The 25,541-nt window shown below is 38.9% G+C and overlaps 1 protein-coding gene across 23 annotated transcripts in view; it reads left to right on the top strand.

Moving 5' to 3' along the window:
- EPB41L3 (erythrocyte membrane protein band 4.1 like 3) overlaps window positions 1–25,541 on the top strand; it is a 208,717-nt gene that overhangs the window by 142,198 nt on the left and 40,978 nt on the right. For all 23 annotated transcript variants that reach the window (XM_045003924.1, XM_045003937.1, XM_045003935.1 and 20 more), the window contains 6 exons: window positions 10,467–10,571; window positions 12,960–13,002; window positions 17,391–17,466; window positions 20,726–20,944; window positions 21,242–21,329; window positions 24,753–24,905. In XM_045003924.1, the coding sequence (XP_044859859.1) occupies window positions 10,467–10,571; window positions 12,960–13,002; window positions 17,391–17,466; window positions 20,726–20,944; window positions 21,242–21,329; window positions 24,753–24,905 (684 nt within the window). The remainder of the gene's footprint in view (window positions 1–10,466; window positions 10,572–12,959; window positions 13,003–17,390; window positions 17,467–20,725; window positions 20,945–21,241; window positions 21,330–24,752; window positions 24,906–25,541) is intronic.

Genomic DNA, 25,541 nt, shown 5'->3' with positions numbered 1-25,541 from the left:
TCAAAACTCTCCATGGGATTCATTGGCCATAGCAATCTGAGAGATCACACTAAGCCTCCATGACCAGAATATCTCTCAACAGCTACATTGACCAACAGGGGAAAGCTTATACATGCAGGAGACAGAACTTTCACAAGAGATGGATCTTGAGCCGTGGGGCTGTCTTTTTCAGCCTGAGGGCTAAACCTACTTCAGAAAGGTCAAGATGCTCCATCAGTGCTTTAGGGCAGATTCTCTGCCCTATTCTGTTCCCTTTGCACTCTTCAGATGATAAAAGTGGACTGGAAATGATCCACAAACCTCTTGATGGGGATTTCCCCAACATGGGGGGAAAATAGAAAAACAGTAAGGACATGGAAAAAGTAGGTTTTGTCTCAATTTCACATACTTTTTTTCCCTACTGAACCCCTCTTTAGCTCATAATCAAATACAAATATTCTTCTTAACATGGTTATCGTTTAGGGTCCCAATTTAAGACCACAAGTTAGGCACCTCTGATTAGAAAATGGAGCTAATTCCCAAAGAGAGATGAATGATTGATGGCTTCACTGCATTTGAAACTAAATTAAAAATTCAGTTGTCATAGCGCTCGCGCTCTCTCTCTCTCTCTCTCTCTCTCTCTCTCTCTCTATATATATATATACACACACACACACACAGCAAACAAAAATGTAAACTAATTGAGAGAGTTCTTCTACCGTGTGGGAAAGAGAGCATTGTTTCAATTTTTAAATATTTGGGTGTCACTTAGATAGTACCAAAGTAATGACCCTGATCCTGGAGATTTGTCTGTACGTGACTAGTTCCACTGACTTCACTATAACTGATCATGAGAGTAAAGACTGGGTTTTTCAGGATTGGTCCCAATTTTTGTATAAGACCTCTGATGTCTGAGGAAAGAACGAGTGCAATTGTATTGCCATTAGACGGTCATGGAAATCAATCAGAGAATGACCTACTGTAGAGAATAAAATTTTTCCACTAGGGGAAGTGGAAGGGGAGGGAATGCTCGCTACAGCAAATACATAGTACCTCTGACAACCAGCTAAGGATTTATGCTTGTTTCTGCAACAGGGATAATTGTGGAAGGTGGAGCATGGTGGAGATCAGGGTCGGCTCCAGCTTTTTTGCCACCCCAAGCGGCGAAGAGAAAAAAAATAAGATAAATCTGCGATCGGTGGCACTTCAGCAGCAGCTCTACCACGCCGCTTCATTCTTCGGCAGCAATTTGACAGCCGGTCCTTCCCTCCGAGAGGGACTTAGGGACCCACTGCCAAATTGCCGCTGAAGACCTGAATGTGCCGCCCCAACCACCTGCTTCCTGCACTGGTTCCGGCCCTTGGGGAGATTGTGTGTGTGTGTGTGTACTAGAGAGAGAGAAGGTGGGTGAGGTAATATCTTTTATTGGACCAACTTCTGTTGGTGAAAGAGACAAGCTTTCCAGTCACACACAGCTCTTCTCCCGATCTCAGCTCTGCGTAGCTTGAAAGCTTGCCTCTTTCACCAACAGAAGTTGATCCAATAAAAGATATCTCACCAAACTTGCCCATCTAATATTATGGGCCCAACAGGACTACAGCAATATTGCAACACACACTTTTTCCATTTCTCTCTTTGATTAGCAAAAAGAATGTGAAGAGGCTACCATGTGATTTTTTGCAATGCAAAAACTAAAGTGTATAAGAAAATAACCTACAAAATTTATGGAGCCAAATCCTGTCCTCCTTACTCAGACAAAACTCGAATTAAAATAGTGGGATTGATTAAAACTATAAATTAGTATTGAGATAAAATATTACCTTTTCCATAAGGCACATTGTGAAAGAAAAAATGGTCAGTAGACCTGCACTGAAAAGAATGAGAGGAGATGGAAAAGATCTATACCTTCACATGCCAAAACATATTACACTATGCAAGATTAGAGTAAGCACAGTTATTTTGTTAAGATCCACTGGAAAATGCAAATGCTAATTAGGAATGAGAATCAGATAACCTCAAAATAATTCAAAATCCAATTATTTCTACCAGTGTTGCATGATGTTAATCTGTGTCTTTGTTCCAACGGTCATGGCCACTGTAATTTTTATAACAATTTTGTGCTGAAATAAACAACCCAAAAGTCACTCGTACTAATTCTGACTCTAAGGGCTGCATTGGCAACTTTCCAGCAGTCGTGTGTGTGTGAGAGAGAGAGAGAGACAGACACACACACACATTTTCAATTTAAAATTAATGCCCAGAGCCACAGTATTTATTTACACCGCCGTGCTCCTTTGCCAATGAACAGAAAGTGTGTATTTGAACTCTGTTTTGTCCTGGCCCTGTAGTTATCGTACAGGGAGAAGATGGGCACCAGTGATAAAAATAAATTCATTTATAGCTAGCCTTTTGTAATGTTTTTCCATCTTTGTTTTTTCCCCTTGCCTATAGAACTTGTGCTGAATGTGATCACTTTTAATTGCCTTCAGAAGACAGACATTCCTTGCCTGCTGCAGTGGGCTGTGGCTTTTTGTCCTCCTTGTTCAGCATTTTGTATACACATGAGACTGCATCATTGCATGCAAAAATAGCTTCACTGTAAAACGTGGCACTTTGGCTGCTGTAATAGCTTTAATTTCTAAGAAAATGAGAATGTTGTGCTCCTAACCTGCTCACCCTGTGTCTGATACATCTGCAAAGGGAAAGTAAATCAAGCAGTGAATTAAAAATAGAGGAAGGGGGTAGCCTGCCACTCTACTACTCAATCAGGTATATAGCAGTAAGGGTAAGTGACTGTATGCACACACATGTAGATACAAATATGAATGATGTGTGAATGTATAGGGCTGGATTCTGGATGCAAATGGCCAGCAGGAAATTCCCCTGACATAGGGGAACTTCCCCCTGGGATAAAGCTTGTAGAGGCGAGTCCAGTGCCAGCCACACATCCCAACCCCATAGGAGATGTATCTGGGAAGGAATGGAAATGAGCATGATGGAAAGTATCAGGGGGTAGCCATGTTAGTCTGACGAAGTGGGCTTTTTTACCCATGAAAGCTTATGCCCAAATAAATCTGTTAGTCTTTAAGGTGCCACCAGACTCCTTGTTGAGTATGATGGAGTACATTACGCTATACCATGCCTGTCCCATGGGCCCTATGCCAGGGCAGAAATTAAAGCGACATCTTGGCCCTCAGAATTAGGAAGCTATAATCAGCTCCCTGCCATCTCAGCCTGACCTTTTAAGTGCAACTGAGATAAGGCACCCAATTTGCTTTCTGCCGGACTACATTTTTGCCTTCTCATCAGTCCCATTATTATACCCGAAGTCCTCCTAAATTTTTAAGAGAGGTTTTCTGTGGTCCTCACAGCACCAGCATGACCAACAAGCTGATGGCATCTCTTTCTGCTGGAGGCAATGGTGGACCATTCTGTTCATTGTCCATCCTCAGTACACTTTCACTAAGATGCAGTATCTTGTCCCAATTCAGTAATCTTTGGTTTGACAACCCAGGTGCTGTAGCACAAGGGTTGAGTGAAAAACTAGTTGGAATCGGTGCTCAACATGCTTCACTCCCCCAGAAATAGATTCAATACCGTGGTGTAAGCCGGAATCTGGAAGAAGATTAGATAGAGGATAAAGAGAAACGTGTTGAAGGATCAGATTCCATGTATTTTGGATTTCTTAGAAGGAATCTGAATTGGTTTTACTCTGATTGCCCTCAAGATGCAGCAAACTATTGCTAGCATTCTCAGCTAGAACAGAAAGTTTGGTTATCTTCCTGAGGGCCTCTTGTACCTCTCAACTTCAGAATAACTATCTTTTGAGAAGTCTTAACTTGGCCACCTGTTCATTGATAGGTTCAGTACTCACTGTCCCTATGTCAGTTGCCTGGAAAAAAAACTAGCACAAGGTGGATTTTTCCCTAAACAAATAACATTCATCCCTGATGTCATTGATTCATAGATTTATAATAAATAAAATGCTTTTCTAGTGTAAATTTGATGAGAATAATTCACAATACTTATTTTGGTGACTAGAATGGCATAATGTATAAGGAACAAAAGAATATACAAAAGCTTTTTCTACTCTGTTGCTATTATGTCCTTTCATCTTGTCAAGTACAATGTAGTTCATGGGTTTAATGCATAAGTGAACAAAAACGTCCTCCTTATTTCCCTGCTCTAAGAAACATCAGGGATTGTACCCTGCTGTTAACAAGTGAGAATAATTGGCTTGATAGAAAGCCTGTTATCCATACAATGCTAGGCTGAAGTGTTTAATTTTCAGGCTTCTCATTCACGTCTGATGAGTAATATGTTACTTCAGTCTCATATTTTATTGCTGAAATGTGAGGAGTGGAAGTGTGTGTGTATTTGTAATGGCTTGGATGAATACTACGGTATGAGAGGCTGAAGAGAATTTCAAACCTCTATAATTTCCTCCCAGTGGACATGTACCTAGAGAATATAAATTTGTTTCACTAACCATTATTTTTCATACTGAGTCCCTTCACTCCAACCTCTCTTTTCAATATTGTGAGGGTGAAGAAATCAGTGGCGAGGAGCCAGATTGGGAGTCTGTTCATAGGACAGGGAAGGGAAGAAGGGTCAGGTGGGTTGTGGCAGCTGGGGATGCTCTTAAACAATGGGAAAAAGAGGAGAAGCAGTCAGGGGAAGAAGAGGGAACTGGAGAGGGGTAAGGAGGGAAGCTAGAGTGACTGGGTAGAAGGGAGGTGAAGTGGTGGGTAGGGATTGTTAAAGTAGGATAGGAAAAAGGAACAGAGTGGGAGAGGCAGGCTGTCTATCACGGTAGGATCTGCAGAAGCCGGTTGGGTTACTGCCTGTTCTGGTTCCCAGGTCAGTGAGAATTGTGGGTTTCCTATGAATTCAGAGAGCAGTATGTTTTGAAATAGACCTGGCACTAAAATTCTGAAGAGCTACCTTTTTACTCCACAACTTCTCCCCTACTTTATATTATCCAAATCTAGATTTCTCATACTCTCCACTCGCTCGCTCACTCAAACTACAGTAATTCTAAGCAAATAGTTTTCTCAGTGACTTTTAATGGCCACGTGTTTCATTTAATCCCATTCATGTTTGAAATGTGTTTGAGAATTTGTTGAGGAGGGTGCTGTTATGTTTGAATTGTTTAGGGTGTTCTCTTGGATTAGAGGGCAAATGTTTTTGCAGACAGGGAAATTGGAATATATCTCTTTTGACCCATGGCTTTCCAGTGTACGCACTTAAGATCTCATTCTGATTCTGCCAAGCACATCAGTACAGATTGCTGAGAATGGCCTGACACTTTTGGCATTGAGAGAATTAAGTTGAGTCTTACTAACAGACAGTTGTTTCTCACATCACTTTACTTCTTAAGGCTTGTCACCAGGGAATAGATGATAGGAATCATATTAGAAATATTATGGCATAAACTGAGAAGCTTTGTGATCTTGTTGCTGTACTCACTGTCCTCCTCTCTCTTCTCCTCCAGTTTGTTATCCCTCTTAAGGGGCAGGACCATGTCTTATCTATGCTGTAATGTGCCTACCACACCTTTGGGCACTGCAAAATAATATTAATTAATAATGGCCTGGAAGTATTATTTATTTATTTGTTTCATTGATATATGGCATGTAACTAAAACACTATGTCCCATCTATATATTCAGTTATCTCCCCATATTAGCATAATTTTCAAATGGGAAGGCGCACATGTCTAATGATGTTTGTATAATAGAACTGGTTGGGAATTTTTCAGTGAATTTTTTTCCAGTGGAAAATGCCAACTTGTTGACACTGAAACTTTTGATGGAAATGTATCTGTTACAATGATGTTTTCATCAGAGAGGTTTCTCAGGCCCGTGGTATTGGGGGACAAGGAGGAAGAGAGGAGGGGAGAAGGTGTGTGTCCTGCCTGGTGGTTAGGGCAGTTACCTGCAGTGTGAGACACAAGTTCATGTACCAACTCTGAATCAGACAGGTGTTTGAACCTGGGTCTCCCACATCCCAGTTGAGTGCATAACCCCTTGGCTATTCTGGAGTGTTTTCTTTAAAAAAAAATATAAAATAAAATAAAGTTTGAAAGGTCTTGTTTTCAACAAAAACAGATTTCAAAAGCTCAACATTTTTTATTAAACAAAGTTCTTGTTTTATGGCCAGCCCTAATGTATACAGAAATTTTTGGAAATATATGAACAGTTATGCAAATCTGTGCCTTGTGGGTGGGAAGCATGTGTCTTCTTTTCTCTTTTCTTGCTGTTTGCAGCAGGAGGTCTCTGATATAGGTGGTGGCATCTCTTACAGAACTCATTCATATACTGTATAACAAGGGCCATATAAGTACCCAGTCATATAGCGTGAGATAATGTACAGTGACTCATTAAGATTTGATTGTGGCACTAAGGGGCAATGGAAGGGTTTGACATATGAAGCTCATCTATCCTAATACCAACAGGCAGTAGGAATGTCCTCCCAGCAAGGCCCCTCCCTTAGCCACCTCCTCATCACAGATTTGCATCGGATGCAGTGGGATAAGAAGGTTCCCTGCAGTAGTACATATCACTCTCCAGCATCCTTTTTTAGCAGCTGCCAGAGTAACAAGAAGCAGATTTTGCCATATTCTGTTCCGATGCAGTTACAATGCTGTGGAGATTTCCTGAGTAGGTATAGGGTATCTACACAGAAGAAAAAAAAAAGGCTAGAGAAAGTAAAGGGCATTTTATAACAGCTAAAACATGAACCGTCCAACTTTGCACACAGCTAGCCAAACTTATTGCTCTTACCTTCACCTATACCCACTGAGCATAGTGGGACCCTGATCAGGGCTTTTGGGTGACACTTCAATAATAAAAGTGATTAGAGATCACATTTGGTCTTTCACAGTACCTTATCTGCCTTATTTTTATGTTTATTATACAATATAGCTACACATTAAAGGCAACTTCCATTCACACACATCTTCTTTAAAACACTTTAACTTGCAGCTGCTCTGTATTATTTGTCAAAGCTGCAACTGCATGGATCCTCCAGCTGAAACAGCGTCAGTTTTGACCTTGTGTGATAAATGAAAGGAGATGGGGATATCTCCCTTTTATGGACACCCAGCCAGCCAGTAGCTATAAAATCCCTCCTAGTAGCTGTTCTCTAATTGCTCTACCTCTAAAGGGTTAAAAAGTCTCACTGCAATGCATAGGTAAAAGGAAGTGAGTGCGCACCTGGCCAAAAGAGCCAATGAGAAGGCTAGAACGTTTTAAAATTGAACAAAGACTCGCCTTTTGTCTGTCTGTGGTGGCTCTACCTGCTGGAGAGGGGACAGGGCAGCAGTAATGCTGTAAGAAGCTTGGGGTCAGGTATGAAATATCCTCAGTATCATACCTAGAAACTAATCATTTAAACCCCCAGATATGTAAGTAGATCAGGGAATGTCTAGGAGGACAAGATTAGGTTTATCCCTTTTATTTCTTTATGGCTTGTGGACTCCTCTGTGCTAAGCCCAGGTGCTTTTGTTTTGATTTTAACCTTTAAGCTGGATCTCAAGAAAACTATTCTTGATGTTTAATCCTTGTATTGCTCTTATAAAATCTAGCAATAGCCTGAGTTCCCAGATTTATTAATTAAAAAAAGAAAGAAAGAAAGAAAATACAATTTACCTTTTTTAAGAACAGAATTGAATTTTGGTGTCTTAACAAGTTTATGCACATGGTGTTTAATTAGCTGATGGCAACAGCTGATTTCCTTCTTTTTTTCTTTCTCAGCTCTTCCCCGGAAGGGGGGTGAAAGGGCTTGAGGGTACCCCACAGGAAAGAACTCCCAAGTGCACCTTCCTGGGCTCTCAAAGGGGTTCTGCACTTGAGTGGTGGCAGCATCTACCCAGCCAAGGTCAGAGAAAAGCTGTAACCTTGGGAGTTTAATACCAGCCTGGAGTGGCCAGTATTAATTTTTAGAATCCTTGCGGGCCCCACCTTCTGCACTCAAAGTGCCAGAGTGGGGAATCAGCCTTGACAGCTTGCATGACTTTTAAATGACAGGACACTGAGCTGTCATAATGCAAATACATGTAAATATAACAGTTGTGTCGTATTATTTTTCTTAAGACAAAGATTTTTGTAGATTTAAATCCACCACTTACTCCCATGCAGAGATCTAGTCATTTAGATCGATATTAAAAAGTAAAGCAACAATGTGAGGAAAAACCTGTTGTTGTTGTCTACTGTTTCAAACCAAATAGTTTTCAGATTTCTGCTAGAAAGTCTTGTTTTCCTTTCTTCTCAGTGTCTCAGTAGTAGTTTCTGTCTTTTGGATGTAATTAAAAAGCTATATAAAGCTTAAAGAAAAAAACAGCCAACTTCTATTAACTGTTGAATTCTGGGTTTTAGGAGAGTGGATCTGTTGGCTGGAGGAATAGACTAAATATTTGTTTGAAAGTATACAGCAACAGTGGCTATATAGCAAAGCACTTCATTTAATCTAGTGTTTAAAGCAAGTGACTAGTACAATGCCCTGGGGCTAGATCCTCAGCTGGCATAGGCAGCCATAGTTCCATAGTAGTAAAGGAGTTACTCCAATTTACACCAGCTATGGAGCTGGCCCCTGTGGTCTATGCCCTACAAATTTCCTTTGTGTTCTTGGACAAGTCACTTTAACATTTCATTTCCCCATCAGGAATAATTTTTTCCTACCTTTAAGTGCTCTGAAATCTTAAGAAGAAAATGTCAAGTAAGTGTAAACTGTTACTTTGTTGTTGTTCATGTGCAAGCTACTCTTACCATTTCCAAAATGTTTTCTCAAACACTTGATGGTGAATTGTACAAGAGCCTTCATTCGCGTTTGTTTGTTTGTTTGATTTACTTAAATCTAAAACAGTTTGAGACTTTAAATGGCCAACTTTTGTGGAGTGACAGGCTGTAATGAATTTACTCCATGTTACTCAAAACACAATTTACTGTCATACGAAGTAGACTGAAATAATATCTACAGTGCTCTTTAGTCATGTTCATTATTTTAATGAAAAAAAGTCAACAAGTACTAGAGTATTACTATTCTGCTTATATACATGTTGAATTTTACTAATAATGAAACTGTTCCACTTATATCTGTTAAACTAAAAAATTGTGTGTGTGTGTGTGTGTGTATATATACACACAAAATAAAAGAAACAGAAGTATTCATGCTTAATATAAGAAGATTCTGCAAAGGGTCTAGCTTTGAGGGATGTGTAACACATGATGAAATGATGGTCAGAATGCTGCTTGAATTCTGTGTAGTATGAACTTTAGATATGACTAAATAACATAACAAGGCATAACTAACGAGTGTGCATTGCCACACAGGCAGATCACAAAAAGGGGTCTTTTGCCTTGCAAACCTTATGCTTAGAGTAGGAAATAATTTGAGTTCTTAAGATCTAGCCCAAAATTTGCTGAGTGTCTCCTGCTATATGTGGAATATTTATCACTCCCATTAGTCTCAATGGGAAGTGCAGGTGCTCAACAGTTTACAGGAGACACTTTAGTGCCTCAGAGAATCTGGCTCTCACGCAGCATAATACAGCTTAAATACCCATTAGTAAATAAAATATGCATTGATCAACCTTAGAATTGATTGATTTAGGTTTCATGCTCCTAGTAGTGTTGGCTGTTGAACTGTAATATCACTCACTATTGTAACAGTTTTACTTCAGCTGTTTGTTCATTAATAGAAACTGTTCGCCTCCAGGTCACCAGTTTTATCTGGCTCAGAATTACAGCATTTGAAAGTTGCTATAAACTCATGGCTCTCTTGGACTCAATGTACTTCATAAGGGGCATATACCCATATAACAAAACCATCACCACAACTGGTACAATCTCAGCAGATAGCCAGGTTCTAAATGAGCATCAAAAACTAGCTATCCTCTCATAGAGGAGGTCTGGGCTGAGAAATGTCAGTGGGATTCTGGAGAATCCTGCGCTTTCACTTTCCTAACCCAGTCCAGCTCCGGTGATGGTAATGGGAGTTTTCCGTTGACTTCTGTGGGTGCTGGATCAGCCTGCCCCTGTATGTAAACATAAAAGAAGGACTTCATGGAGCCAATCCACACAAATGCCTTTGCTCCATCATCCACAGGTTTCAAACCTGCTTAAGGGAGTATTTTGGGCCAATGTTTGTTACTACTGTTGCGTATAGAGAAGGCTATAGTCCTAGTGCAGTATAAGCTCAGAATATATTAAGTGCCAGTATTTGTGAGATAGAGGAAAGCTTCTAAGCTACCCCTTGAATGTTACATCTATTGATTTATTTTTAACTCCACATCGAGACCAGAATTTTTATAGGAGGCAAATTAGCCCAGTTCAACAGATTTTGTACAGTTCCAAATCAATGGTTTTGAAAGGTTTGTAGGTTAAGATAAATCAATATTGGTTTCATAACTTGATTATACCAAAGAGGGTTTATTTTAAATGTTGCTGTACCTTGAAACTGATGAAAATGTTCTTTTGTTTTCCATAGAAACGTTCCAGAGGTCAAATATTGTTTGACAAAGTATGTGAACATCTAAATCTTTTGGAAAAGGACTACTTTGGGCTAACATACAGAGACATGGAAAACCAAAAGGTAAAAAAGACACATCAGCCAGGGTATTCTTGAATTAAAAGGAAGTAGAATGAAAATCAACAGAACTGGAATCTTGCTAACTGGCATTGATCTTGAGTTTGCATGGGATAAGATATGTGGCCATTAGATTTTTTTTTCCCAGTGATCAGTTACCTACAATCCAGAACTGATGTTTTAGTTTTACCTCCCAAAGGATGCGTCTTTATTTAATGCCATCTCCTTTTTAATTGTTTGTGCCTCCCAAGAACAGGAACAATGTTCTCCTGTCTTCCTTTTGCCTTGGTTATTTATGATGTAAGAGAAGTGAATCATGTAGCTTTTCCCTTTCTAGTATGGTTTGTTCCAATACTGCCTTGAAAATCAGATTTACATTCATAAATATATTTAATTCTAAAAACAGTTTATTTAATGTTAAGGTTGTGACACAAACAGGCAGAAGTTAATTCACTATTGCTGCTAATTCTCTTTCAAGACTCATGTTATCTTTACCTGAGCATTATTGCTCAATTAGTATTGGGATACAATTATCTAAGATCCATGCAACATATACATTGTACACATGTTAGGACGAGATAAGGCGCATCAAAGGACCCTCTAAATATTTTTTTAAAGTATTTTGTTAATTCCCTTTTGATATGTCTTGGTTAAAATGTATATTATAAAAGAGTCCTTTAACAGGTTTTCATATAAGTATGTGGTGGTTTTCTCTCTTAGTGAGAACCCTTGCTTTCTATATTTATGGATTTTTTAAAATGAGGATTTTGGCACTAATGCAAAAAGCAATTAAGCAGGTGCTTAGTTCCATCCTGATTCAAGAAAGCACTTAAGCGCGTACTTAACTTTAAGTTAAAGCTCAAGGTAAGCATGTGCTTAACTTATTTCCTGAACAGTCATGCTTTCCTGAAGTGGGGCCAAAATAAGTGTGTATTTAGAAATCCTGTCAGATTACTAATAATAATGATGTTCAAAATTTATAGATCTCAAGTTACTTTACAAAAGTGTCTAGAATAAGTCAATAATTAATTTAAAACATATGTACATGATAGTGTCAGAGCAATAGTTTATTTTTAATTTCTACATATGTTTTTAAATTTTACAATGTAAAAACAGCTTGTTCATCCTTCCACCACCCCCTATTCTCGCTCCCCCCCACTCCACCCCAACACAGAAAAAACATCTTCCAGGCTGAAGATCTTTATGCTTTATAAGAATCCACATCAAATTTTTCCATCTGAGTTACCTGAGTTACAAATATCTGAAAACAAGGCTTTAAAAAGAAACCCTGAGGCAATCTTAATTGTGGTGGCATATTATACTCTTGTAGCCTCATACTTTGGAGTACAGACTAATTGATTCTGAGCAGCTGCCAGCTGATTAAGGAAAGGCGGGGTAAGGTGCAAGGGTTGTTCTGAGGTTTGTTTGATTTGGGTTTTGCTATATTTGTTTACCTTTCCTTGGAGAAAGTGGAATTTTTCCTAGGGGGTTAACAAACTGCTTTTGTTATGAATGATATACATATTAAATATTAATTTGCATTGGTTAAGACAATGCTGAAGTTCAGGGACATAACCTCCCAATATCTGAGAGAGAAAAACAGGTACAAAGCAGACTAGACTGTGGATTTTAAACCATGCCGCCTGCTGAAATGGTTAGCGATACTATGCTGCAGTAAGATATCCCAAGCAGAATTGTGATGCAGCCACAATTCCGCCTTGACTGCCAGAGAGCATGCACTGCAGTGGCAGTTCCCCATCCTTTCAACTGTTGTATTGTACAGTTCTCTCATACACCTGACTAGCTCTGCTGGTCAGTGTGGATGATGGCACTGCACAGAACACCTCCCCCTTTTGGATAGCTAGCACTGGAAGAAATCCTAGCAAGGGACAATGTCTGAACTCCTCAATGGATTAAAGCCTGATTCCTGCACTGAGGCACAAATAGAAGAGAGGCTCATGTCCTCTTCCTCCTCTTTATGTACCTAAGCAGGGCCAGACTCTTCAGTCCCTCCAGCCTTTCAAGGTTTAAGCAAACAAGAGCCTCCTGATGTGCTAATGAAAGGTCAGTGGACATGCTATTAGAGGATGCCTGTGTTCTAACCTAGTCTGCAGGTTCCTGTGATCTAAGAAGTTCTTATGACAATAACAAAACCCTTCAAGGAATCAAGGAAATGTATTAGCATAAAATAATTGCTGTAGCTACAGTATTCCAAAGGAAAGAGATGGAGCAAGAAGTTAATTTAGCCAACAAATGTGGCATTTGATGCTGAGTTTTTAAAAGGCCACTGAACACATTTAACGTTACTTTGTCTCATTTCAGTGCTGTTAATATCAATGTTTAAAAATAATTTTCACTGTATTTTTAGTTAAATTTAAAAAAATTTCTTTTCAGAACTGGTTGGACCCTGCAAAGGAAATCAAAAAGCAGATCCGAAGTAAGTTGTAATCAATCATGTGTCTGTGTGAGGCAATCTGGGAAATGTTTTAATATGGAGAGCAGTGTTGATAATATGAAATACTTTTGAACAAAATTAAAACATTTATTGAAAAATAACTTTACATTTCTGTGTATAAAATTGGAAATGCAGCTTTCCCTGGTATTCCACGTTGTTTGCATGTAATAATGGTGTGAGAAAAGTCCTACATACTCATACAAAAGAGTTTCATGTTAACACACTTTCCCAGCTTGAGAGAACATATTGCCAATATAAGTGACTTTATATAAAGCAGCAGTAACTACTGAGAGATCATCATCCAGGTAGGACCCTACTAAGCACACTGACACAACACATATGGTTTAAGGCCTCCAGATGCAACTTCATTTATGAACCAAGTTAACCTGGTACTTAACTATTAATTTATTGCCCAACAAATAAATCCACCAAGCAAACTAATGGTTACTCAAAAAAGATTCAAACTCACTCCAAGCTGTGTGTCACCCCATGGCCATCTCCTTCTGAGAGAAATTAAACTCTTCACTAGAAGTGCCCCACACCATATACCTGCTATTATCTCGCCCAGTGCTCTGGGTGCCTTTCGGACATTAAAAATAATATCCCCCTTAAAAGATCCAAAAAATTGCTACCCATCCACCTATGTCATCTGCCTTCACCAAAACACATGTTTATAATTATATCAGGACTCTGCTGGACCAAGCAGGGAAGTGGAGGATGACCTGACCCCAAATGTGACTATCTAACCTGCTGTAAGGCACAGAGACCCAGAAAGAGTGGAGGACAAAGACAATTGAACTCCACTTAACTGCGCCATAATAACATATTGCCTCAGTGGGAGATTCCTGTCCAATGTAGTGTGTAGGGGTGGATCACTGCAAGCGAAGCTCTCTGGCTGGCAGCCTGTAGAGCAGGAATATTCCTCACCCACACATGTGGTTCTTTAAATGCCCTCACCCCCTGGGCCTGAGTTACCAGTTAGAATGACCAGTGGGGTGCAAACCTACCAATCACTTGCAGGCCTGAGCTCCAACCTCAAAGACTGGTACTGAATGGGGAAGGAATAGAGGGGAGCAGCTAGTTGGAGAAATCTCCGTGAATATTGCACTCCCTCTTCAAGAGAAAACATCACTTTTATCATTAAGCCCCATCTCAAATGTTAAGTTTCATATTATTTATTCAGGTCTGTTTCTGAGTCTGTAGAAGAAGAATTGTTGGATGTTTTTCTTCATCTTTTTTTTACCCTCCAACAAAATCAATCAGTTGGTCAGGATCATGAAATATAAATGTCTCATTGCTAAAAACAACTTGACATTTACAGAGAGGGAAAAGTCTAAACTCAGCATTAAGCAATATAATCTTTGGGGCCTGGGTCACAAGAAAACAATTTATATCTTTGAATTACTGTCATTTGGGTCACATCTGGAAACACTGCTGGCCTCACATACCAAAACACGTAACTGTGTTAATACAGATATCCCTCTACCCAAAACATCTTTGTCTCGTTCCTGCATTTCTCCAATAATTTGAACTTTGTTCCTAAGATGACTTACTGCTTCACAAGGAGAATCAATTTTCTGCTTCATGTGAATATTTTAAAAGGCTCAGTTGTTAAATTTAGCTGTATGCTGTGTTAGTAATCCAAAAATGTTTTGAAGGGACCCTGTGTCAAGGCTGCTAGGCTCAAAATGTGACCTACCTTTCTTTTCCTTCAATAGCTCTTTGGAAACCTGTTGTAATGTTTATAAATGTGATTTTATTTTGGCAAGAAAACTTCAGTATTCTCCTCCACACACCTTATAAATAATCACTTTCAGCAGCCTAGCATTTACAAGGAATTACATCTGGTAGTTTGTGTTTCTAGGATCAGGCCCTAAAATACTAGGTTACCATTTCAAGATTCAAAGGATTAATTTAAACTTAGTGTGGAAAATTTCCCTTAATCATTATGAAAAATATTCTAACTTCACTTTTTCCAAACTATCCTAGATATTATATATACTATCTAAAAATGAAGTGCAATGAAAAATAATTGAAATCTGTGTTCCATTGTGTAATTGTTAATAGGATACTGAAAAGTTATCACGGGAAAAGAAAGTGCTGTAGACTTTGATAACAAGTTATGTAGATTGTTGATGCAGTTAAGGCAGTCCAACTACATATAGTTGATTGCAATGTATTTAACGTGTGTCTTAGCTAAGAGCTAGACAATGAAAGATTGTGACAGCAAGAGACTAACCAGGGCAGAAAAGGCTAGTCCTAGAGTTGACACTGGGAACAGTTAAAGTTGTCATAGATGATGGTGTTAATTTGCTTGGTTCAGATAATTCTGTTAAGAACTTTGGAATAGTAAAACTATCTTACAAGTTATCTATTTCATGAATGATTAAAACCATAATCGTATTGAATACTGATGAGAATATAGGACAAATGTCTGCTTTCAAGAGTGCTCGGTTCCACTGCAGGCAGGAGGAAATCCAAGCCAGTATTTGAGAAAAGAATGTGACCAACACTGTTTATAGAGTTTCTGGGTCTGATTCTCCTCACACCAGTTGAAAACCATTGACTTCAATAGAGTTATTCTTGATTGAAACCAGCATAAGCAAGAGGAGAATCAGGCCTGTTATACTTTTTTTTCTTACAGAATCATACTCCTGAGGCACACAATATGGATTTAATTTATATCTTGTTTGTCAGGGGGATCTTCTCTCTCCCTTCTTTCTCAAACGAGGATGTGTATCCAAAAATTTTAGAGGATTTGGGGCTATCTTTCTCTGTATTAAATTTCAACCTCTTTTAGCATATGCAATCTATGATGTCGAATAGATTCAGCAAATTAAGGCCCTGATTCTGCAATGAGATCTGTACAGCTGAAGATCTGAAGGACCTGAAATCAGCAGGGCCTTCTGCATGAGGCAAGGAATGAACCACACAGATCTCATTGTAGGCCCTAAACAAACAGTCCCAAATACATGATCAAGAAAACTATATGGAATTTTAAGGCAATTTAAAAGTAGCATGTGCAATATAGTCAACATTAACACTTCCTTTCTTCTATCCAGCATAAAATCCAGTAGTAGAAGTTGACACACTTTCAAAACATACATTCATCACAATTTAGACAATGCAAAATACCTGTTAGTTGTGTTAGAATGAAAGGATACACTGTAGAGTTTATAAAGAGGAGTCCTATTTCACATAGTGCCCACAAAGAATCTGTAGCCCTCATTATACAACAAGTGTGTTGGACATTTTTTTTAAAGTGTATTTTTCAGTTCAGTGCTGTATTTTAATAGGTTATCATATTTTAAAGCATCAGGTTCTCTTGATGTCCATTTCTCAATTCCCGCAGTAATGTCACCTCACGTATTAGTTGTGTGCAGGGGGGTGATCAAGTAATATAGGGTCTCTGTAGTAGTAATATAGGTGTAGTAGTAATATAGGTGAAGAGCTATGTAATTAATTCAACAGAATCTTGGTTGCTGATAGGCTCCACCAGAGGTGTGTGGGGGTGGGGGGTTGTGTGTGTATGGTTTTTTGTTTTGTTTTGTTTTTTTGCTTGCTAGTTAGCCAAGCATTTGGCTTTTTTATCAGTGCCATTTATTAAACATGAGACATCAGTTTTATCTTCTAGGAATCCTTATCCCCTTAAATTTTCCCTAGTTTTTTGGAATGTTCTTGGTATTTTTTTTATCTATAGTATTGAAAAGTAGGGTCCTATTAAAAATGTCTCATAAGATGTGTAAAGTTATTGCCTGTGACATGAGTTATCTAAAGTACTATATTAGTAATATTTACCTAGTGTTAAAAATTTGGGTCCATTTTTTTTATTAATGGCTTCTAAATTTGTCCTTGCAATTTTATCTGTATGATAATTTATGCCAGCTAAAGAGACAGTGTGTGCGCTAAAACAGCATTCAGACACTGCTGAGTGGGGGGTTATAGACTAATAGAATTACCTATTTTGCACATAATTGTGGTCACATATTTAAAGCCCATTTTCATTTTTAGCCTGTGGTGTTTCCAATGCTTATCTCCATGTTTTGTTTTCTTTTTATTTTATTTCTATAGGCTACTTTTTAATATATCTAATCTCAGTAAACAGACTCTTGCTCAATTTTCAGGGCATTAGAAATAAATTACTGTTCACTATGCAAGAAAAGGACTGTAGGCCTCGAACTGTAACTGTGAGAAGTAGGAAGGTATTTTAAATATTGTATACAAGAAGAAGACTATAAAACCTGTCATTACTGAATATTTGACTGGAATATTTCCTAATTTATCTTTTAGATTGCTAGTAACCTAACAGTGTGAACATCTTCATTTGTACTTGTGTAGGCAATTTCAGTGAACCTGTGGGTTTTTTTCAGGTGGTGCTTGGCAGTTCTCCTTTAATGTGAAATTTTACCCTCCAGATCCTTCCCAGCTGTCTGAAGATATTACCAGGTATTTGAAAGGATAAATACCTTTCCAAAAGTGCTTTTAAACACATTTTTGACAACAGTGACATTCTGTCTGGAAGCATGAATGTTTTTGTTTTACTATCAGCCGCCTTCTAATTATGAGCTAATGGGAAATAATTGATGTTCTATTAGTAGAGAAAAGGTTAATAGTTGGGGGGTTTATTCATTGTTTTGACTTCCAAACTAGAAGATTTTCACGTTTGATAAACTGATACCAAAATCAGGCTTTCTCAATACGTATTTCTAATGAGAAGAATTAATTCTAGCTTCAGAGTTCACAAACATTGCAGTACCTAGGCTTGCCTATTATTGTTTTGTTGGGTCCTCTAGACACTGTGTGACACAAATACAACTATAATCATCAAACTAGACATGAACATGAACCAGAATTTCAAAAGTAAACATTACTTACCTCTCTCCCTCAATTATGTGTTTTCAAATTTAAATCCCCAGCTCTAAGCCTGTTCCCATGGTTTTGGTTCAGGGTTGATCCAAACCCAGAAGTGGGTTAATTCCCAGCTTTATTTTTGGATACAGCCCAAAGTAGCAGGAATTCACATCAATTGGTCTCATGAGACTTCTGCCATTTGAGGTGCCAAAATTTCACAAGAACAGCTCAGGATGCCTTTGAATTTGAATCCTATCCTTGGTTCACCCTCAAAACCAAGTCCAGAACTAGATCCTAGCCTAATCTAATTTCTGGTAGTCCCTTCTCACCGTGAAGGACCTTTTGGGGGCTAAGTGACCCTGGCTGGCTGTCCCTGTGGTGCAGCATCCTTCTGCTGACTTTTTGACCCAGTCATGCAGTGCAGTCTAACGCATTCTGCATCCCAGTCTCATGCAGTCTGGGCTGTTGTGAGATTTGGAAAAGACACCAGGCTGCAATGTTCACTTACACAAGTAGAAAGGCCCAGAGCTGCAGGGAATTATGGGGCCTCAAACAAAATATAAAACTGTGGCTCCGCTGTAAACCATTATTTGCACAAACTTTTCTCCCATTCTATTTCTCCCCCTCTATCTTCTACTTCTTAGTTTCCCCTCTATCCTCTTTTTGTTTTTAACCAGATTGTTCACTTGCAATTTATACTTTTCTTTTGTCCAATTCAGCCTACCCTTTTTTTCACACCACTGTTGCCAACCACCAAAATCATGAGTCAGACCCCAAAAAATCATGATTGGCCCCAAAATCATTCATTTCTTTAATGTTTAAGCTATTTTCTGACTTTAACTCCCCCACATCATCCTCATCATGATGGAGAAATGCGATTTTAGCCACCTCATATCTACAGCAATTAATTCTGCCCCCCCACCCTTCCGTCACATTTGCTCCAGACCCACATCAACTCCGTCCATACAGTTCTTCACTCTGACCCTCCTTTGCTCCAAAGCTGCTCCTCCTGTAACTGTGGAGGAGGTTCTCCCCATTCCTAGCCCTGGTGCAGCAGCATTAGAGAGGAGTAGAGGTGGGAAGAACCAATTACTTTTCACAGGAGTGGGTTGGGGGAGAAAGGATCAATCCCACAATGAGCAGCTGAGGTCTCTCTGCTCCCGCCTCCCTGGCCCCCCTTGTGCAAATGGTATTGCCTGTTTCCTCTCTGCTCCTGGGGGGGACGGTGGGAGAAGAAAGCATTGCCTACCTGCCTCCTGTAGCATCCCTGATTGGCTGCTCTTCCCCAAAAGGTGACTAGTGAGAGAGGGCTTTTTTCCACTAGGCAGGACTGAAAATGGCTAGGGCTTGAGGTTTTTTCCTTCATAGTGAGATTGGCTGTAACAGGATAAAATCGGGTCAGTGGTAATAAATTGCCAGTAGTTGGCAACAGCATCTTCCCTCTTTCCCCAGGAGGAAGAGGGGACTGCAGAGGACGATTAGAGTCAGCATGGCCTATTCCTCCAGTGCCTTCTAGAGTTGCTCTGAGTATGTCTACACAGCAAAGAAAACCTGCAGCTGGCCCATGCCAGCCAACTCAGGCTCACAGGGCTGCAGGGTCATTTCGCTGCTGTGTGGACTTCTGGGCTCGGGTTGGAGTCCGTGCTCTAGTACCCTGCTCACTCTTGCTATTTGAGCCTTCAACCACTTGCTGCTTGATGTTAGCATCTAGCAGCCCCAGATGAGATTGGGGCCCCATCATGGTAGGCACTGCATGGAAATATATGAGAGGCAGACACTGGTTCAGAATTTACAATCTAACTAGGCAATACAGGCAAAGGGTGGGAGAAAGGAAGACTTATGATCCTCATTATACATATGGGGATTCAGATGCAGGGATTAAGCAATTTGTCCAAGGTCTCACTGTAAATCTGTAGTAGGGTCATGATTTTCTCCCAGTCCTGTGTCTTAGCCACTAAACCCCCCTTCCTTTCTAGTTCCTCTGAAACTATTTTCAGTTTCTTCTATCTGGCCCTCACATTGCATGATTAATGGGATCATTTTTAGCAGCATAGTTGCCCTTATGGGAATAGTAATTTGTTGTTTTTGCTTTTTAGCTAATCAATTAACTGATATTTCTAAAGTGCTTATTAGAGAAAATTATAAATCAAATAAGATGAATTGCTCAGGATATCTGAATGACAGTAGATACCTTAGTATAGTTAATATCTAATGGGGAATTTTCTCTGTAACTTATACCAGAGGTTCTCAACCCTGTGGGGCCATGAGCAGGTTTCAGGGGGTCCACCAAGCATGGCTGGCATTAGACTCTCTAGGGTCCTGGGCAGAAAGCCAAAGCCCTGCCACGTGGGACTGCAGCCCCGGGGCCATGGACCGAAGCCTGAGCAACTTAGCTTTGCGATGCCTCCTGTGGTTTGGGGCCCCAGGCAATTGCCCTCCTTGCTATCTCCTAACACCAGCCCAGGTCTTTATATGCAGAAAAACAATTGTTGCAGCACAGCTGGGCCGGGGAGTTTTTATAGCGTATTGGGGAGCCTCAGAAAGAAAAACTTTGAGAACTGCTGACTTATAGTATAGTTATAAAACACAGAGAGTAGCCTACTTCATCAATGAATCTCGAAGTGCTTTACAAAGATTAGTTATTTAAGAGTTAGCACTCATTTGTTACATAGGCAGGCATTTATCCCAGTTTTACACATGGAGGAACTTGGGCATAAATTGGGTGTTTTGCTCAAGGACTGTCAGTGGTAGACTCAGGAAAAGACCCCAGAAATTTTAACTACTGACTGAACCACATCGCTTCTCTAAAAGTGCTGGAAGAACTCCTATAAACTCTTGCTCTTATTTTTTGTAGGTACTACCTCTGCTTGCAGCTGAGAGATGACATAGTGTCTGGACGGCTGCCTTGTTCTTTTGTTACTCTTGCTCTTTTGGGGTCCTATACCGTTCAGTCGGAACTTGGAGATTATGATCCTGATGAATATGGAAGTGATTATGTTAGTGAATTCCGGTTTGCACCAAATCATACTAAAGAATTGGAAGACAAAGTAATTGAGCTGCACAAGAGCCACAGGTGAGCAGTGGACCTCCACTCAACTTCCACTCAACTTTGGAGCTTGAACATCCTCCATGTGAAATATTAGAATCTGCTGCAAAATGTTATTTTGAGGGAACTAACAGTTCTGCACAGGTCTTTTGGAGGAGTGAGACTGTTTTGCTAGCAAAAAAATGTTCTTTAGCATGGAAGATAACAATGCAAAGTGTGTAATGGCTTCTAGCTAAATTCTGACAATGTGTTTCCCATGTACTGAAGTTTATTCCATATTATGCTTGCTCAAAACTGATACTAGTAATGACTGTTTTTCTTCAGGGGAATGACACCTGCAGAGGCTGAGATGCATTTCTTGGAGAATGCCAAAAAACTATCCATGTATGGAGTGGATCTACATCATGCCAAGGTCTGGACTATGATTAAAAACTCTTTGTTTCATATTATGGGGCCCATTTCTATACCCCTTCTCAGCTTGACTAGTAATTTATTTCACAAGGTCCTGTTGATTTAATTTTTCTTTCTGATTTCAGTGGAAAAACTTGTAGATTAAGTAACTACAAGGTGAGCAAAAGTGGCAGAAATAGGCCCAAAGTGATTAGTGTGTAATGATGTAAACGCAGCTACATTTTGTAGTTTTTGCAGAATTTAACTAGTTGATTCCAGTTCCATCAACTGTTGGTACGCATGGTTCAAAAAGTCTGTCTAGCTGATTAAACAAACAAATCTTTTTTGAAAGCTGTGATCTGAGAAACAGTTAATGTAATGAGCCTCAAAGCTATTGACTGGATTTGTTTGAAAAATATGCATGCATTTTTATCAGAAGACATCCAGACAATGATAGATTATTTCATTCAGCTGAATTTTCCAATTTAATAAAGTCAATTATGGTGTTTTATCTAGACAAGCAGACCACTTCTAACACTGCAAAAGTACTTTGAAGCACTTTGTTAACCATATTGGAACTTAATCAGATTGGTAGTGATAAAGGGACTGACGGTTAGCTCTCATTGAAAGAAGTGTATTTGTTTCAGTTAGCCCAATGAATAGGAACTCTCTTGGAATCAATCTGCCATGATGAATCTGTCTCTAAAATCATCAGCTAGCTTAGGTACATTAACAGATCAAGAGGTACTCACTCAGTGTGGTTGATCAGAGATCTCCAGTCATTTCGTAGTCTTGTGGGGGGGTTGTTTTTTTAATTTTTCTGTTTCACTATTCAGAAAAAGATTCATAGATTCCAGCAACTGTAGAGTTAAGTCAGTAAATGTCCTTGGCAAATTGATGCTGGACAGAAGACCAGAGCTTTGGAAGAGCACCACATTTTTTGTGAAGGGTCAAATTACTGTAGAGCCATTTTCATTCTGCATCAGAACCTTTCAACAGCTGAGATAAATATGCTACTTGGATCTTGAAAGGGCCTTCATCCATTTGCATGAGGCATTTTGTAGGAACTGTGTGTGTGTATTACAGACTTCAAGGTACTCCTTTGTAGTCTATTAATTGCATACACTGAAAATGAAAACGCTGTCTATGGCTCAGTGGACAGCGTTCTCCTAGCAGGTATGCTGTTGCTTTTCTTGTCTCTTGCATGTATGCTCAAGATCTTGAGGCACATTTGGAGCAAAGCTAGAACTGGAATAGAAAATGTCACTCCTTTCTTTGTAGCATTTTAACATCCTCCATCCCTCAGAGGGAGAGCAGCAAAGAACATTTGTGAGTTTTTATGCAAAATCTGTTTTGGTCTTTGATACCAAAAGTTAGTTACTTTGCAATAGGGCCTAGTTATTCTCTCAAAAAAATTATGTAATGCTGGAGAAATGCTGGTAACTAGAAGAGTGCAACTATTGAAGTAACCTATTCTGTGCAACAAAGACCTTGTTACCCAGTTTTATCTAACAGAGAATGAAAAACAAAAAGGATCAGGGCAAAACTTTCAGTAAAATTGATGTGTATTTATATCAAAGCTGCTTACTGTCTAGAGAAGATATCATAATAAAAGCTGCATCAATGAGCTGAAGGCTGGAAACAGTCACTAAGTTAATTATTCTGTTCCTTGATTAAGCACTCTCCTTGAAAACTGGACTGACAGTTGTGTTTATAAATGAGAATTAATATTTTGATGTTAATTATGTAAGTCGCCTACATATGCAAAACTGTACAAGTATGTGTAATGTATTCTCCAGTGTGGCTACGACCTTGCTGCTCTTTAGAGCTGCCTTGGGTAGTCTCTTCACCCATATACTAAGAACCAGAGTCTGCCACTCATTACTCAATGTGAGTAAACCTGCTTCCTCAAGTACTCCCATTTAAATCAGCAGGACTGCTTGGGGAATGGAGGTGGCAGGATCTGGGCCTGAATGCAGGTATAACTGGTACAAAGGTTAAAGTTCAGGAAAGAAATCTTTTCTTAAACAGGTAAGATGAAATAGTTCCTTGCATCTGGGACATTGTGTGTGCATTTTGCTTATGGGCCTGAAGCCTTTATTTTTGAAAATCTGGCTCAGTATGTTTAAACACTTCTTTGTTCTTAGAAAAATGAAAAATTGAAATACACTGCAGACACTAAATTTGATTTTTGGATAGTATATCCCAACACTGAAATCTAGTTTTATTTAGACGTCATTCCCCTTTGAGGGCCGCACACACATTATTGCTCTGTCTCTTATTGATCTCTCATTCATGGTGAAGTACATTTTATACACTGTCTAGTTCTTTGCTGTATATCTCACCTTAAGAAAGTTTAGCATGAGCAATTTTTGAATTGCAGTAGAATTTTCAAATTGTGTGTGTCCTTTACATCTAAATTAAATATGCCTCTTGTCTTTTGGTTCACCTTAAAATGCAGCCAGATTTTCAGTATATCTTTAAAAGATGATTTGCTAGGAGACTAAAGGAAACCAATTCACTCATTTCATGACTGTCATCGTATGAAAGTTTTGTAAGTTCTGTTGTCAGATTGCTGTTAACTTAAAATTGTTTTAAAATAGTTTTTAAAAAAGTCTCCAAGCTTAAAGTGATAACCTTTTTGTTTCCAATGGTACTTAATAAGTTAGATGAAACATATATAATGAAAAATGAATCCTTGACAAATCTCCAGGTGCATGCATCTGTGGTAGTAAATGGCAAAGAACGTTTTTTAGACTATTGTGTAAGATTTCTAAAGGGGTGCTTTTGACACCTTAAACTCCTGAGAAATGTGAACTGCAGCCTGGTTTCTCAGGCAAAATGAGTGACAGCACAAGCCCCATAAGCAAAGACTTTAAGGAACCATTCCATTCTAAATGCTGCCTTTTTTTTTTGCTATTTACGAATTCTTTTACGCTGGCAAAGAAATGAGGAAGGAAGACTATTGGCATAGGTGCAACTACATAAATGAATAACCTTGAGAAGAACTAGATGTGAAACTGCACAAGACAAACAATCATGATGATGAGGGATATATAGTAAAAAGGATAGTAAAGAAATGTCACTCGTCACTCCCAGTCTTATGGTTGTGCTTATAGCATTAGAGAGGTAATACTGTTTAATAACGCAATTATCAATGTAGTGAAACCTCTTATGCTACCTTCTTTTCCTTTTTGGAGTCTTTCAGAGAAGTTTTTAACATTCAGTAAAATCTTTCATCTTCTTTGTATATGATGTTGTTAAATATGGCACCTTACAGCTGTTTGTATAGATATGAATAATAAGTAAACTAAGGTTACCTAATGAGTCACCACTGCTAACACAGTTCAAATATGTAGCTCAAATAAGAACATGATATATAAAAATTATGGAACTTTGGAAAAGGAGAGCAGAAATCAACAAAGTATGTTGCTTACTTTTTCAGGATTCTGAAGGAGTTGAAATCATGTTAGGGGTTTGTGCCAGTGGTCTCTTAATATATCGAGACAGACTCAGGATAAATAGATTTGCCTGGCCAAAAGTTCTGAAAATTTCATACAAGAGGAACAATTTCTACATCAAAATCCGACCAGGAGAGGTAAGCAGACCCTGACACACATACTAGTAAAAGAAACGTATTCAAAGTACCCTGTGACCTCATGGACTGGTTTGTTTGCCATTGTTCTCAAGTTTGTATCAATACTCATCTAAATTTTTAAGATGTATTGAATTTTTTTCCCCTTAGGAAAGATTAGGCAAATCCCTTATTTAAAATATGTCTAAAATACATTCTGGGTCAGGAAATAATATGAAGGATGAATTTGTCCTGTTGCATTTAAAGATAACACTCTCATATACCATGTCACAAATATTTTGTGAATGTGAATAATATGTTGATAAAATATTAGTAAATATACTTATGTATGGGGTGTTTCTCACTGTAGCTGGTCAGAGATTATACATAGTTTAAACTGTTCATCCTTTCCAATCAGAGGAGCACATAGGCCACGCATTCAGAGCTTTACAGATATCCTGGAATACTAAATCAATAGAATAAAATATCTTTCCATCAGTAATATTGGTATATAAGAATGTTAGTTGTTTCAGATCTACAGCACTTCATCTTCTGAAGTGCTTGAAGGTGTTATGAACTATTGTATGAAGAGTGCCCTCTGGTGGTGTGATTGGATGCATAGCATCCACCACAAACCCTTTCAGTGACCTGCCCTTCTCA

Source organism: Mauremys mutica, chromosome 2, assembly GCF_020497125.1.
Source record: "Mauremys mutica isolate MM-2020 ecotype Southern chromosome 2, ASM2049712v1, whole genome shotgun sequence".
Taxonomy (NCBI): Eukaryota; Metazoa; Chordata; order Testudines; family Geoemydidae; genus Mauremys; species Mauremys mutica.
The sequence above is the reverse complement of the archived record's forward strand: the minus strand, read 5'-3'. Positions and strand labels throughout refer to the sequence as shown.